Source organism: Vanacampus margaritifer, chromosome 3 (genome assembly GCF_051991255.1).
Source record: "Vanacampus margaritifer isolate UIUO_Vmar chromosome 3, RoL_Vmar_1.0, whole genome shotgun sequence".
In the NCBI taxonomy this organism is placed as follows: domain Eukaryota; kingdom Metazoa; phylum Chordata; class Actinopteri; order Syngnathiformes; family Syngnathidae; genus Vanacampus; species Vanacampus margaritifer.
Genome location: NC_135434.1, coordinates 1,518,171 through 1,533,599, shown reverse-complemented (window position 1 = coordinate 1,533,599; position 15,429 = coordinate 1,518,171). Strand labels below are relative to the sequence as shown.

The following is a 15,429-nucleotide window of genomic DNA, read 5'->3' as shown; positions in this document are numbered from 1 at the left end:
CAAAAACATTCTACATGTCCAATGTGATTCTCATAGCCTTTTTACATGGTAATTTACTATTTTCTTTAAAAACAAAACAAAACACTGAAATCTTTTAATTCCATCTAATCTGTAAATGAATTAAAAAAAAACTATCCTCAAATAAAAATTGACTTTAGGAGACGAACTTTGACTTAATTATTGAAACATTACATGTGTTTTCCCTTCCAACCCCCCCCCCCCCCCATACAATTTCTTTAAAAGTAATAATTTGACTTTTTTCCTCCAAAACTTTCTTGTAAGATTCTGCAATTTTCATGAAAAAGAAAAAAATATGTTATTTACCCCCTAATAAATCAGACTTTTTTTTTCACCTTGGACATTTTTTTCCTTGAGAAATCAGTCCACAGTGGATTTGACTCACAAATGTGACGTAATCGAACAATGTGGCCAATGTCGATGTCAATCCAACAGCAAACAAACTTTGTGTTCTTTCACTTCCCCTTTTAGCCACTTGACAGTTCAGATTGAAAGCAGCATCGAATGTGCTTTGAGCTTCCATTGGATGAGCACATACGCACATGTGTGTTGAAATCCGCGTTTTAATTCCGCAGCCTGGAGTCACGTCTTCTTTTATCAGCGTTGCCAACTCGTGTTTCAACAAGATGGACGAGTGATAACATTCTTGGAATTTCCTGTTTGAAAAGCACCTGTGAGGAAAGGTATCTGACTCATGAAGTCGATAACCTGAAGGGATGGATGTTATGCGTACGATAAAACTTGTTGCTGCATAAAACGTCGTGAAAAGTAACCAGGAAGCACATTTGTCACGAATTTCGCCCGCCCCCCCCAAACCTTGAGTAAATAAAAATACAATTCTCAAAAAAAAAAAAAGTTCGTGTGACTAATTAAATTAAATTAAATGTTGTACAATTGGGACTTTGCAAAAATAAAAATAGGAAAGTATTTTTTTCTAAAAAATCCACAACCCAAAACAAAACTTTTTTGGGGTGAAAAAAAGCTTATCTCAAAAAACAAAAAGACTTATCCTCAAAATAAGCGCCCTCTGAGACCTTGAAAGTTGCTATATACCTCCCATTAAAATGTGTTACTTTATTGACATTCGATTGACGATTTTAATGATGGTCATCTTTCCCAGTTTCCATGAAGGGGCTAATCACAAATCCGAGCGTCTCTGAACGCATCACAACTAAGTTCGACTTCATCCAAGTTTTGTTGTGTGTCGTAACGGCTCTTTTCCTCAAATTTGCTCACATTTGCTCCGTTTTTCTCCCAAAGTGAATCTCGGAATTCGTTTGGGGTTAACCGAGTGTGCGAAGTGTGAGTCAACGGCGATGACGCCTTAGCGCTCATTTCCTGTATTTCACATTTCGCCGTGAACTTAAAGCGGTGTTTTTTGACATGTAGCTCGTCACTCGTCACTCGTCGTCGTCTTCCCCTTCCACGCAAACGACTCGAGACGAACGTTGGAAAATGTCCAAAAAGTGTCCTGACTTCTCCCCGGCGAGTCCACTTTTGCCCGGGCAGCGTTGGTGGCGTGCGGCCGCCCTCGGCGTGCTGTTGCTGGGCGTTTTCGCCTCGACGTGCTGGGCGGAGGAAGCATCCTGCCACGGAGCCTACGACCTCTACTTTGTCCTCGACAAGTAAGACAAAGCGCACTCCATCGGCTCTCACTCGTTTCTTGTGTGATGAAATGACATTTCAAGGCGGCAGAAATGTGTTGATTACTAGCCGATACCATAACAACACCAGGTACCATGTAAATATGCCCCAGAGTGCTTGTGACCAGCTGTGGATGGCATAACAATATGGCTTTGTTGAAAAAAAAAAAGTCCAATATTTCCCTTCCAATAAGTGAGTGGACTTGAAAAAAAAAAGTAGTAGCACACCTGTCCTGAACTAGCTAAATGTTCTCCTTTTGATTGCATTCAAATCCGTTAAAAGGTGGAGATGCTAATGCATGCTCAATGTCAATTTGCATAATAGCTAAAAAATGCTCTTGCTTTGATGATTTACCCAAACACAAAATGAATCGACTGCTGGCTAACGTATCACGGCATTTCAAAACAAACCCAAGGTAGCAGACAAATATGCCTCACGATGTAACATTATTACCATTCATTCCTAGATGGCATAACAAAAAAAATAAAAGTCCAATGTTTTCCTTGCATGGACTCCGAAAGGTAGCAGCACACCTGTCCCAAACTAACAACATTTTGTCTTTTGGTTGAGTTCAAATCTGAAGGAGGTACTAGTAAATGCTGAATGTCAACTAAAATGATATCGCTTTGAACGGCCCAAACACAAAATTAATTGAATTCCGCTTAACGCGTCACATCACTGCACATCAAAACAACCCAAAGGTAGCAGGCAAATATGTCCGTGAATAGCCGTGGGCAGTAACATTGCATGCATGGTGGCGGCCGCGGCTCAGGGTGTAGAGACGGTCGTTCAGAAAGCAGAAGGTCGGCTGTTCGATCCCCGCTCGTGTCGTTGGGCAAGGCACTTGACTCACACTGGCGTATGGAAGGTGCGAATGTTTGGGGATGGTGGGAGGGGCCGTAGGCGCACACTGGCAGCCACGCTTCCTTCCGTCAGCCTGCCCCAGGGCAGCTGTGGCTACCTAAGTAGCTTACCGCCACCGCAGTGTGAATGTGTGAGCGCACAAATCATTTGAGTGTCCAAAAATCTCATCGTTTCGACCTGGCGTCAGCCGATATTCCATTTTAACGGTACCGTAACCGTGAGCAAAAAAATATTGCGGTATTAAAATCACAACTCTCTTTTTGGAAATATTTTGGGTAAATCAAAACATTTCCCCCTATTGAACACAACCTATATGATTTTTAAACAAAGTCTAGGATGTTAGTACAGAAAAAATGTGTATCGTGTCATATCTGTGTTTGCAGTATATTGTATTGTTCAGCGTCACTTTTTAAAACCACGGTAAACCGTCAAACCATAATCGGCCCGTGCCTAATTTAGACTGATTTTCATTTTCTGCCATGTAACTTCCCAACCCCCCTCGCCTCCCCAGACCAGCCGCCGAAAAACATATTTCCTTTAAAAAAAAAAGTGATTATTTTCTAGAAAACAACCCCAACAACTTTATTTACTGTACTAGTCTTTTTTTTCTTTTTTTTTTCCTCCCCCAAAATGGTGTGCTGAAAGTTGGCTTTGTAATTAATTATTAATGAGTCACAGGACAATGTAACTTTGTGAGGTTTCAAGAAAAAAAAGTTGGCACATGGTCGGCATTCTCGGGGCGGGACGGCCAGCTGGCGTCCGTCCACATGGCGACGTGGACGGTCGCTGGGCTCGGCTTTGGCTTTGGGGCCACACGTGATGATGATGATGATGATGATGATGATGATGCAAACACAGGCAGGAAGAGTTGCATCATCATGCAGAAAAGGCTCAACTTCCTGTCCAAGAACTTGACATGTTTTTTTGATTTCATTTGCTGGTGATCTCGCCTTCATGACTTCACAGAGTCGCTTGCGTTGAGCCTTTTTTCTTCTTTTTCTTTTCTCCTTTCCGCAAAATGACAGGACGCTGACACATTTGCTGGACATTATAGTCAGCATGTTTGTAAAATATATTAGTTTTATTTAGTCACTAAGTTTTCGATAAAGGCATATTAAGTCCTAGTTTTTTTTAGATGCATTCTCAAAACATATTTTTCTCCGAACCTAATTATTTAATATGCAAATAATATAATTCATGTGAGTTTTTTTCTGGATGCTTGTGAGTGTTCTCAAAATTGCAAATCAAATTGAAATTCAAGGGGAAAATTTTTTCTTACAAGGGATTTTTTTTTTAGAAATTTTGACTTTTTGATTTAAAAAAAAAACACTTTTTTTTTTCTAAAAAACTTTATCCTTTATTTTTATTTTTCATTGTTATTGTTGTTATTACTATTACTAATATTTAGTTGATTAAAGTAAAAACAACAACATTGACTTTTTTTCTGGTAAAATTACAAATACAAATCATTTTTTTCCCATTTTATCTTAATGTTATGATTTTTTTCCCCACTATTTTGCTCCACCAAAACAAACGGTCTCATGACGTCCAACGTTCTGCCGCTTCCCGTTCTGGTGAATTTCAGCCTCCCTCTCTTAGTCTTCTTTTTACCTTTCTTGGATTTTGCTAAGTTTCTATAACAAATGAGATTTTTGCTGACATGTGCCACAAGATGAGCTGCAGTGTTGTTGTCTCCTTTCAGGTCAGGAAGCGTCTCCGCCGACTGGTTTGAGATCTACTCCTTTGTCCGGAATCTCACCGACAGATTTGTTAGGTGAGTGGCCAAACTCGCACGCTTTCACCAAATACAACACTCTAAAAACAGTTGGGTCAAAAATGGACCAATCTTCTATTTGGGTCAAATTGACCCAACTTTGAGTCAAGAAATGGGTCTTTTCAGTGTAAAACAACACATAAATATTGGTCAGATCCTTTACTTGGCTAAAAAAATGGGGTCATTTTTTATAAAAGAACCTAGAAAATTGGATGGGTCCATTTTTTATCCACAATTTGGTTACTTTTGACCCAAATGTTTTTAGAGTGAACAACAACTTTTCTTTGTTTTCTTGTGTTGTAGTTTTAACTTTGAGAAGCACATTGAGTTACTTTGCGTACGAAAGCCTCAATAAAGTTGCCTTGCCGATGTCCGCCTGAAACAAATCCGACTTAAGGATGAACTTTTCTCCTACTCGATGAAGTCTCGTCAATGTTGCTAAACAATTGGAGGCTGCACAATCCGGCACTTTTTGTTCCCGTTTGGAACCGTGTCACGCTTTCGCACCTTCGCTGGCCTCTGAAAAAAAACGCTGGCGGCTCCTTTCCCGACTTAGGGAGGACCAGGCCGCGCGTCCTCTTCAGACCAAAAAATTGTCCGTCTCCGAGGTGTTAGTGCCGGCTGCCAGCTCAGCTTCAGGACAGACGGCGGCGGCCCCGCCAGAAGCGCCGCTCGCTCTCTCGCTCACTCGCTCACTCGCTCACTCGCTCGCCCGCCTGAAGAAAATAGCAAAGGCAGCAGGTGGGAGTGGGTGGCGGAGTCGGCCGCTCTTATGGGCTGCGAGAACGGCCATTTGCCACGAGAGTGGCCGCCACACGTACACCCCCCGCCGATCACACCCCCACCCGCACCCCCACCCCACCACCAAACTATCTCTGACGGCCGGACAATGTATACAATAAGATCACTGCTGGACAAGCCACTGACTTTTCGCCATGTTCGAATCCTAAAATATAGGAATTGATTCCAGAAATATTGTGACTTTATTTCGAAACATTCTACTGCTTTTTGTTGTTGTTGTTGTAAAATTCCTGTTTTGTACTCCTGCCAGTGAAAAAAATAAATGTATTATTATTTTTTTTAAATTATTCTTAATGTTCTTGTCAATTGAGTTTATTCTCATTTTTTTCTTATAAAACACTTACCTTTTTTTTTTTTTTTTTTTTTTTAATTCTTTAAGGATTATTGTTTTTTAAAATATGATTTGTCATGGAAAATGAAAAATCTGTATTCTCGTAACTTCCAAATTTTTTTTCTCTCAAGTCAAATCACATATACTGTATATATATATATATATATATATATATATATATATATACACACACACACACAGTAATAATATCAAATAAAGATGTCTTAGAAACGGTTTCAAATCACGCCGTGGTCCTTTGGGAGCACTTTTCTGCTGAGCCTTCCCCTGAATGTTTTCGTGTTGAACCCAGAAACTCTAAATACAAGCGCCCCACCCTCCCGCTGCACCGCGACGTACATCAAGACGGCTGCGAGGCGTGGGACAATCTGTTGAAGATTCCCGCACACCGGGAACGCTTCTGTTCCGCCATGTGTGGCTAATAGCTACGCTACGTCTGACCAATCCCGACAGGAAATCATCCATCCCATCCCCCCCCCCCCCCCCGCTGCTGCGCGTATTGGCATCTACTTCACGTATACAATGGCCGACGTCATTTGGTGGATGTATATGCGACTGTTCCGTAGGTTGTCGGATTAGCCGGATTCCGTTGGACGGCGTCCGTGTGCAACTTGACGCCAAATTCAAAGTGTTTGTGGCCACATGCTCAGTTCAAAACACTTCTTGTCTTTCTCTTTGCACCCAATATGTCCCCTGCTCAAATTCAAGAGCATTTTAGGACAAAGGATCACAAAATAGGCGTCTTCTTTAAAGAGAATTGCAAAATGAAGCCCTTGCCGTGCTCCCAAATCTGTCACTTAAAAGCCTTGGAATTTGTATTTATTTATTTCATTTAGATTTCCTATTTTTTAATAATTAAATAAAAGTCATAAGCTTACAAATATCTAAGTTATGTTTTTTCTAGATAAAATGTTCATTTAAAAGGTAACAAATGGATTTTCCAAATAAAATGCAAAATTTTTTTCAAAAATAAAAATTCCAAATGTCTCAGAATAGCTATTTACTAATAAAAAAAAAACTTGTTGATTAAACTTGAAACTTGATTGTAAAGCTTGATTAAGTGTGAAGGAAAGAAAGAAATAGAGGGAAAGAAAATTCTAGAAAATCATTATCATATGAGAACAAAAGTTCTTTTTTTTCTAGAAAGTCATACTCTCAAGCTTGACATTTGTTTTACTTTTTTTTTTTTTTTCAAATGTGTTTTACGAGCTGAATCATTTTGAAGTCTTAATCTCATCCGTCCCAAGACACAGTCCCTTAAAAAGTGTTTCTATGTGTTTATTCCAATATAAAGGCCTTCTTTATCCTCACAAGTGAGATTTTACATCCGAACAACAACAATGTTGTGATGTCGGGTTGAGGAAATGAGGAAAAAGTGTGCAAAACCAAAATGTCCAAACTTAAAATGGAAGAAGTTTAAAAAGTGAAAGCGAGTGCCAAACGTGTGTAGCTTATGCTCCCACAAAGGCCTGTGGGAACACTGCAAGTTGGCCGCTGTGCTTTGCGACTTCACGCCCGGCCGGCAAAGCGAAAGTCTCACATTTTGTCTTTCCACCCAATATGTCCTCATTTGAAATTCCCTTTTACACTTTGAATACAAAGGAACAAAACATACAAGCGGACCCTACTTTACGACATTTCCAAGACACTCATTTATTTATTTGTGTTTTAAAGGGACATTTTTGGTCCCTAAACCTGAAATACTCCATGCACTCTTTGCTTTATTTTCTTTGGACATCAAAAATAATAATGACAAAATTGGCAAAGGATTTGTGTCGAAATGACAAATATTGCAATATAATATTGAGCCCCGCGTCACTCGCTCCCCAAAATTTGATCGTCACCAGGAAAAAATAAAATAAAATCTGGTGCACTTAAGCCTGCAGATAACATGCAAAGAACAACTAAATAAACATTTTAAACATCCAACTGAATAAAAAATTGTTCACATTAACATGAAATATGGATCAAATAAACTATAGTTAAGCTTTAAAGCAAAAAAAATTGGAAAACAATACTTTGTAGTTTCAATTGATATTAGCATTTAAAGCATACCGGTATGCACACTTTTGTAGAATTATAATATGCTCAATTCTTCCAATCTACTTGGCTTTAACTTTTTTTTTCTACTGCCGCTACTTCTAGTACAAATAACTTCACTGTTATTTTTAGAGCGGAAAACTAAAATAAATAATTTTTTTTCCACATATGTAAGGTCACGAAAATGCTTAAATTTGATGGCAAAAAAGGTGTCGGAACAACTTAAGCTGCATGATCTAAATTTGGCAAATCCCAAGATCCTCTTTCCAAGTACAACTTGCCATTTGTCACCTTCCAACGTGTGAATGTCCTTTAAAAAGTAGTAAAAATGACATCAAAATGTAGTATGTACACATACGTATGCAACGGACTTTATTTCTCTGGAGGTGGAGGTTTTAATTTATACAATTTAGTCAGCAAATGCAGCTCGTGTTGTCATTAAAAGTGTCAGTTCCAGATTTGTGTCCAGGACGTGACTCATATCGCAGCAACATGTTAACTGCGACTTCCTTCAGTCAGACACAAGCTGCGTATACAAAAAAAAAAAAAAAAAGACGCTAAATTTAGTACTATGCTTACATCACGTGTAAAAAAATATTGAATTCATAACCATCTGACACTGCAATTGGCCTAGCCATCACACTGCCTGATAATAATCATAATCATAATAATAAACCAAGCCACCCGCCCAAATGCTTTTTTTACCGTTAAGAAAAGCAACCAAAATACTTTCGCTGCAAAAAATCTTTGCCAGCCCTAAAATAAAAAAAATGAAAAATCCCACTCAAGAATGTGCTTCTGCCCAAAAACCACCATAAATATTTTTTTGCTTCATTAAAAATCCCCCCAAAATGTTTTTTCCACACCAAATACCCCCACCTGTATTATATATATACATATTATATACATATATATATATATATATATATGTATGTATATATATATATATATATATATATATATATATATGTATGTATATATATATATACGTATACGTATATATATGTGTATATATATATATACGTATATGTATATATATGTGTATATATATATATACGTATATGTATATATATGTGTATATATATATATACGTATATATATATATATATATATATATATATATATATATATATATATATATACGTATATATATATATATATATATATATATATATATATATATATTTACGTATATATATATATATACGTATATATATATATATGTATATATATATATATATGTATATATATATATATGTATATATATATACGTATATATGTATATATATATATATATATATATATATATATATACGTATATATGTATATACGTATATATGTATATATGTATATACGTATATATGTATATATACGTATATATGTATATATACGTATATATGTATATATACGTATATATATACGTATATATATATATATATATATATGTATATATGTATATACGTATATATGTATATACGTATATACGTGTATATATATGTATATGTATACGTGTATATATATATACGTATATATATATATATATTTATATACGTATATACGTATATATATATATATATTTATATACGTATATACGTATATATATATTTATATATTTATATACGTGTATATATATATGTATATGTATATATATATTTATATACGTGTATATATATATGTATATGTATATATATATATATATATATATATATATATATATACACGTATATATATGTATCCCCTTTAAAAATATTTCCTCTTCACAAAATATTACCCCCAAAAAGTATTTATCCCACTAAAAAATACCCACAAAAGCTCCCCCTCAATATTTTTTTAGCACCAAAAATCATCCCGTCAGAAAATGGATTTCCCCTTACAAGAAAATCTTCACCTAAAAGTTTTCACCCCAAAAAAAACAACAACCTTTTTCTTGTTGAAGTTTTTCCCACCCTGAGCAATAAACGCAAATTATTGATCAAATCAATGAATTGCTCAAACCAAATTGTTAACACGTTATCAAAACTTTCACATCACATCTTGAAAATTCTAAATTCGTATTAGTTGTCCATTGTAGTAGCAAAAATGTTAAATCATGTAATGATGTTTTTTTTTTTTTTTTTTTTTTCCACTCTTCAGTCCCAGGATGAGAGTTTCCTTCATTGTGTTCTCGGCCCAAGCTCACGTCCTCCTCCCGCTTACTGGCGATCGGTAAGTTAGCAGTCTGTTGCTAGCATGTTAGCATTTCAAGCTCCGGTGCCTGCCGTATCAGCGGTAGCTTGGCATCCAAAAAGCATGTTTTTGTGTTTCTCAGGTACGAGATCGAAGAAGGCCTGAAGAAGCTGCGTGCCGTCAATCCGGCCGGCGAAACGTACATGCACGAGGGCATCAAAGAAGTGAGCGTACTCTCTCTCGCGGCGCTGCGACAAATGAAACTGACCTTTTTTGTGTGCATGTTTTCGCCCCGTAGGCCACCGATCAGATCCAGAAGCAAACCATAAAGTCGTCCAGCATCATCCTGGCGCTGACGGACGGGAAACTGGATGTGTTTGTTCACGAGCTCACCGTCAAACAGGTCCCGTCTTTGTCCTGTTCTTTTTCCAGGCTGAGATTTTGCTATGCCGTCATTTATGTTTTTTTAATATTTAAAAAAAAAAAAAATGTTTTTGGGGGTCCTGAAGGCGGAGGAAGCACGGAAGTACGGCGCTCGCGTCTACTGCGTGGGCATCAAGGACTTTGACGAGCAGCAGGTGAGAGAACAATGAGCTCACACAAAATACAAAATGCCGTAGATGGACAAACAGCACGGCTGTCATGGTTATTCTAATGCAAACAGCGTTCCACAAGAATCACGTTTTTGGGGGGGATCACATTACACAGTGGGCTTGCCTCTTGGCCCCATAACAAAATGGCCGCTTTTTGCTCGGTACCAGCACTGGCATCAGCTCAGTGTGAAAGGGTCGATGAAAAGAGCCTCCAGTAGGTTCGCTCCCTTGCCGCTCGGGTGGCCTCCCTGACCCACTTCCACGCACCCCGCCCTGCTCTAAATGGGCTGAAATTGCAGGATGTCACGTGAAATCATTAAGGCTCGCTTTCTTTGCTTCCCACCGCAAGATCGCAGAGAAGAGAGATTGAGCTTTCATTCACTCGTTAGCTCAGGCGTTGCCTTCAGGGATGCTCTGAAATTGTAGATTTTCTCACAAAGCACCCCGAGCGGTTGTTCCAAATATCCGAAATTGTTTGTTACATTTCCTACTTCTGACCAACCTACTTACCTACGTACAGTATATATCGTACCTACCCATTGACTTTCTTACCTACCTACAAACCTACCCGCCTAATTACATGCCCACCTACCTAAAGATTCACCAACCAACCTACTTGGCCTAACTTCCTAATTTTGTAACTATTGACATATGACTTTGCTACATAGCTAGTATCTACCCATTCCTACAACCTATTGACCCAACTAACTAACTAACTAAAAGTGTCATATAAGTTTGATTCTATTATTATTATTATTATTATTATTATTATAGCTAACTACTAGTACTGACTGACCAACTGTCTGACCGATCTACTTACTTAACTACCTAGTTACCAAACTCATTTTGACCCATCTCACTCTTTACCTCGCTAGTTACTAACGGACCAAGTGTCTAACCTAGCTACCTAGCTACTACCTAACGGACTTACCACCATCTTGCAGACTGACCTTAAAGCTACTTGCATGTCTACTACCCGACGGACGAACTTACCTACCTAACTACCTACCTCCTTCCTTCCTTAATAACCCACCGACTGACTGCGTTCTCAATGTAACCTTTTCCACTGTCCAGACATGACTGAGCAAGAACTTGATTGATTTCATGATTTTCTTTCCGCTGACTGGGGCCAAAGGTCAAATGGGCACATTTGGACCCAATTCTTTTGAAGATGCCCGATTCATTCAGCGGCAGGCGATCTACAAAGTAGCAAACCCTGCTGGCCACACTTGGCCAACGCGGGGCCTCCGACGCGGCGTCCTGTGCCCCCCTCCGTAACCACGGCAACCATTGCTAACCATCCGGCGCCTGTTAAGTCCCAAACAAAGGCAACATTAGTCTCCCTTTGCGCCACCGTCGAGCGTTTGCCACAGTTGGGCCATCTGCTCCGTCGCCTGCCGCCGCCGCCCGCCCGCTCGCTCGCTCCAAAGCTCGGCTCAGTCCAAAACGGACGGTTCCATTCTCCTCTCAAACCGTTTCTCCCACTTGCGCATGCAGCTCGCCGACATCGCCGACACCAGGGACCAGGTGTTTCCCGTCAAAGATGGCTTCCACGCGCTCAAAGGCATCATCAATTCAGTAAGTTGGGCCTCCTGCTTCTTCTTCTTCTCTGTTTTGGTTCTTGTGTTTTATTTCAAAGTCGGAAACGGCTCATTTCCTGTATCTGACTGCACGCTGCGAAAGGAAAAGCCAGAGTGAGGCATCAAACACGCACACATTTGTTTCTGTAGTGTCTGTGTGTGTGTGTGTTTGAATAGTGTTTGTGACAGCTAATAATTTGCGTGTGTCAAAGTGTTTCAGGAGTGTGCGTGAAAACATTGAAGTGGTGTGCATGAGACTGTTTCGATATCGTCTAAGAGTATTTGGGAAGTGTGTGTGAGCGTTTTTACTACTTTATGTGTGAGAACGTTTCAGTTGTGTTTGTATTCGTGAATAGTTTTTAGTTATGTGTGAGTGTGTCTGCGAGAGTAACAGTGTTCAATGTCGTAAATGTGTGAGTGTTTCAATAGTGTGTACGTGTGAGCTATTTTGTGTTTTTTTGTGGGGTCAACATTTTTAGTAGAGTGAATGTGAAATAATTTTCAGTAGGCTGTGAGAGGTTTCGTTTGTGCCAATGAATAATTCAGTAGTGTGTTTGTGAGGTTTTTAGTAGAGTGTGAGAGCCTTCAGAAGTGTCAGAATATTTCAGTAGTGTGTGTTTTTTTTATATTGTGTGAGCAGATTTTTCAGTTGTGCGTGAGCAGCAGTAGTTTGTGTGAGCAAATAACTTCTCAATTAGTGTTTGTGTGAGCAAATATTTTGTGTGTGAGAGCATTTAAGCAGTTTGTGAGAGCAAATCATTTTTCAGCTTGTGTCTAAGAGCGTAACAGAGTGATATATGAGAGTATTACCGTCTGTGTAAGTGTTTCAGTAAGCTGAAATTGAGTGTGAATGTGTTTCAGTAGTGTGTGAGAGCATTTCATTCATCAATAGTTTCGTGTGAGTGAATAAGAGGTAGAGAGAAATAATTTTGTGTGGGGTAATTTTTGTGTACGCGTGTTTGAGAATAATTTTTCACTTGAGTGTGTGTGAGAGCAATTTGAGGTACAGCAAAATACAGGCACGGTTGTATTTGGGGCCGCAATTTGTTGCTCACTCTCACACACACGCACACGCACAGGCAGAGGCAGACTTGGTTTCTGTGCTGTGTTGGAGGCGAGGCCAGAAGGAACATCTGCTGGAGATGTTGCAGCTGTGTTTAGGCCAGGACGGACGGACGGACGGACGGACGGACGGATTTGCCACGTGTGCAGCCGGGAAGACGCGAGGCCAAAACGCTTCTTTTGACTTTTGTGACCGCAATCTGAGAGCGTTTCTAAACTACTTTTCGGGGTGAAATTGTGACGCTATACGGGAAAAAAAGTTTGAAAAAAAAAGTGTCAAAATTTGTGTGTTCATTTTGAGTACATTTCAAGTTCCTTTAACAGCACAACTTTTTTTTTTTTTTAACGGCCCTTACTAGGGAAGCCTGTACTGGAATTCCAGTGGCGACACAGCAGACTCGTGCACGTCCAAATGGAGTCCTAATAAATGTCATAATAATGCGTACATTTGTGGAGACTGAAGTCAAGTTGCACTTTACAATTTAAAAAAATGTGTAGAATTTCACAAGTGACTTCATGTTAAAGATTCGATTGCTCTTAATATGAAAAGAAAAATGCAATGAGCTGTCACCAACGTCTTACAAATGCAATTATGCCATCTAGTGGCAGAAAAATGACAGATTTAAACTTTGCGATGAGTCGTGAGATAACTATTACGATAACGAGGTCATGCGACTAATTACGATACATTTTTTTATTTCATTATTATTACACCCCCTAGTAAAAAAAATGTATCTGACAAAATCACAAATTATTGTTGTAACTTTAATGCTGAAGCTGTCAGCTGTCATGATTTGTATTTATTAAGAGTGAGTGATAGTTTGCAAATCTGTAATTATTTTTTGTATGTATATTTTTTAAAATACGTACTTTTAAACGTTAATATTTTAAATGCATTCATTTGGTTAGTTAGAGCCATCAAATTTAATTGCTTTTCTGGTAAGTTAGGAAAAGATGGCAAGATTTGTGGAGGAGGAACTGCTGGCATGTTTAGGAAAGTGGCTTGCTGAAATATTTAGAAAAAATTGAAAAATTTAGGACAGGGTGATTGCTGGTAAATGTATAAAAGGGAAGATTACTTGTCATATTAGGGAAGGGGGGGTTTCTAGCACATTTAGGAAAGCAGATATTATTTTGTTGCTGGCATGTTTCGTAAAATGGGGGATTGCTGATACGTTGAGGGAAGCAAGCTAGCTCGCTGCTAAGCATTCCTGACAAATGCAGTGGGAAGCTTCCACCTGACGGCAAACAAGGCCGACATCTTTGGTCTTCATCTCCACTCTGCCAAGGAAGTCATTACCCGAAAATAAACGCCGCACTTCCTTTTTTCTTTCCCCCCCCCTCAAATCGTCTCCTTTTTTTCTTTTTTTTTTTAATGCTTCCATATCCCGCTGTCACATTTATTTGCCACACTTGGCAGTAAATACTCGCCGCTCGTCAGATGGAAGCCGCGAGCAAGCTGTGCTGAAAGGTCCGAGCGCGCGCGCCCGATCTGCTTCTTTTGAACCAGGCGCCATTTGCATACTTTGTCCTTTTGTTGATTTATTGGACGGCGACGGCGGGACCCTCGCAAGCCTCTTTATATGTTAATGGCGCTTTTTCAATACAAGCGGCGGATGTCATCGCCTCGCATAATTCCCCCATAAAAGCCGGCGCGCACCCTCCCGAGTCGGACCCGAGACGTTTGTCAGGTGTTGCGCCGAAATGTGTTTTCCAAAGCTGACGCGGTCGATAAGTGACGTTCTTCTCCGCCGGCAGATTTTGAAGCGGTCCTGCACGGAGATCCTCACGGTGGAGCCCTCAAGTGTCTGCGTCAACGGTGAGTGCATTTCAACCCCACTCACTCGCTAGCGCCCCCTGGATGGCTGGAGCCATTTCAGCATGTTCAACTCGAGGATTATGACGATTTTTCGGAACCTTCCTTACCGGTAAAATTACTAAAAGGTTAAAATGCCGGCAATTGTCGGAAAAGGTGGAGATTGCTGGTAAATTTAGGAAAAGGGGGAGAATTCTGTTTAGTATAAGTGAGATTATTGGTAAATTTAGGAAAGGCGGAGTTTGCTGGTATGTTTAGGAAAGTGACAGTTTTGCTGGTAGCTTCAAGAAAGGGAAGATTTCTGACATGTTTAGGAAAAGGTTCAATACTGGCATGTTCACAGGTAGTTGAGCCAAATGCTGGTCAAATGACTGAACTGTTCCCACTCCAGAGTCGTTTGACATCGTGCTGCGCGGGAATGGCTTTGCGCTGGGCCGCAGCAGCGAGAGCGTACTGTGCAGCTTCAGCGTGGACCAGCAAACCTTCAGTAAGTGCGCAGATCAATAACAGCACAACATGCTCGGGGCCACGCCCATTTCAATAGCATTTCAAAGAAAAAATGCAAATCAGCAAAAATGAGTTGATTTTTTGGGGTCTATTTTTTATGTTTGTCTAAATTCCGTTATTGTCTTATGTCGTGTGTGTGTGTGTGTGTTTGTCATTATTTTTGTCTAATGTTATGTGTTAATATGGAAAAGAAATTGGCAAAAATTGGCCGATTA

The 15,429-nt window shown here is 39.4% G+C and overlaps 1 protein-coding gene across 2 annotated transcripts in view; it reads left to right on the top strand.

The window, feature by feature from the left end:
- antxr2a (ANTXR cell adhesion molecule 2a) overlaps nt 1-15,429 on the top strand; it is a 97,699-nt gene that overhangs the window by 39,072 nt on the left and 43,198 nt on the right. The window contains exons 1-10 of one of the 2 annotated variants that reach the window (XM_077560408.1): nt 1,168-1,320; nt 1,408-1,643; nt 4,229-4,300; nt 9,624-9,695; nt 9,799-9,880; nt 9,955-10,059; nt 10,166-10,234; nt 11,747-11,827; nt 14,650-14,710; nt 15,099-15,194. In XM_077560408.1, coding sequence (XP_077416534.1) covers nt 1,474-1,643; nt 4,229-4,300; nt 9,624-9,695; nt 9,799-9,880; nt 9,955-10,059; nt 10,166-10,234; nt 11,747-11,827; nt 14,650-14,710; nt 15,099-15,194 — 808 coding nt within the window. In that variant the 5' untranslated portion in view covers nt 1,168-1,320; nt 1,408-1,473. Of the gene's footprint in view, nt 1-1,167; nt 1,321-1,407; nt 1,644-4,228; nt 4,301-9,623; nt 9,696-9,798; nt 9,881-9,954; nt 10,060-10,165; nt 10,235-11,746; nt 11,828-14,649; nt 14,711-15,098; nt 15,195-15,429 lie in introns of those variants that run through there. The other variant, XM_077560410.1, reaches the window with a different exon arrangement.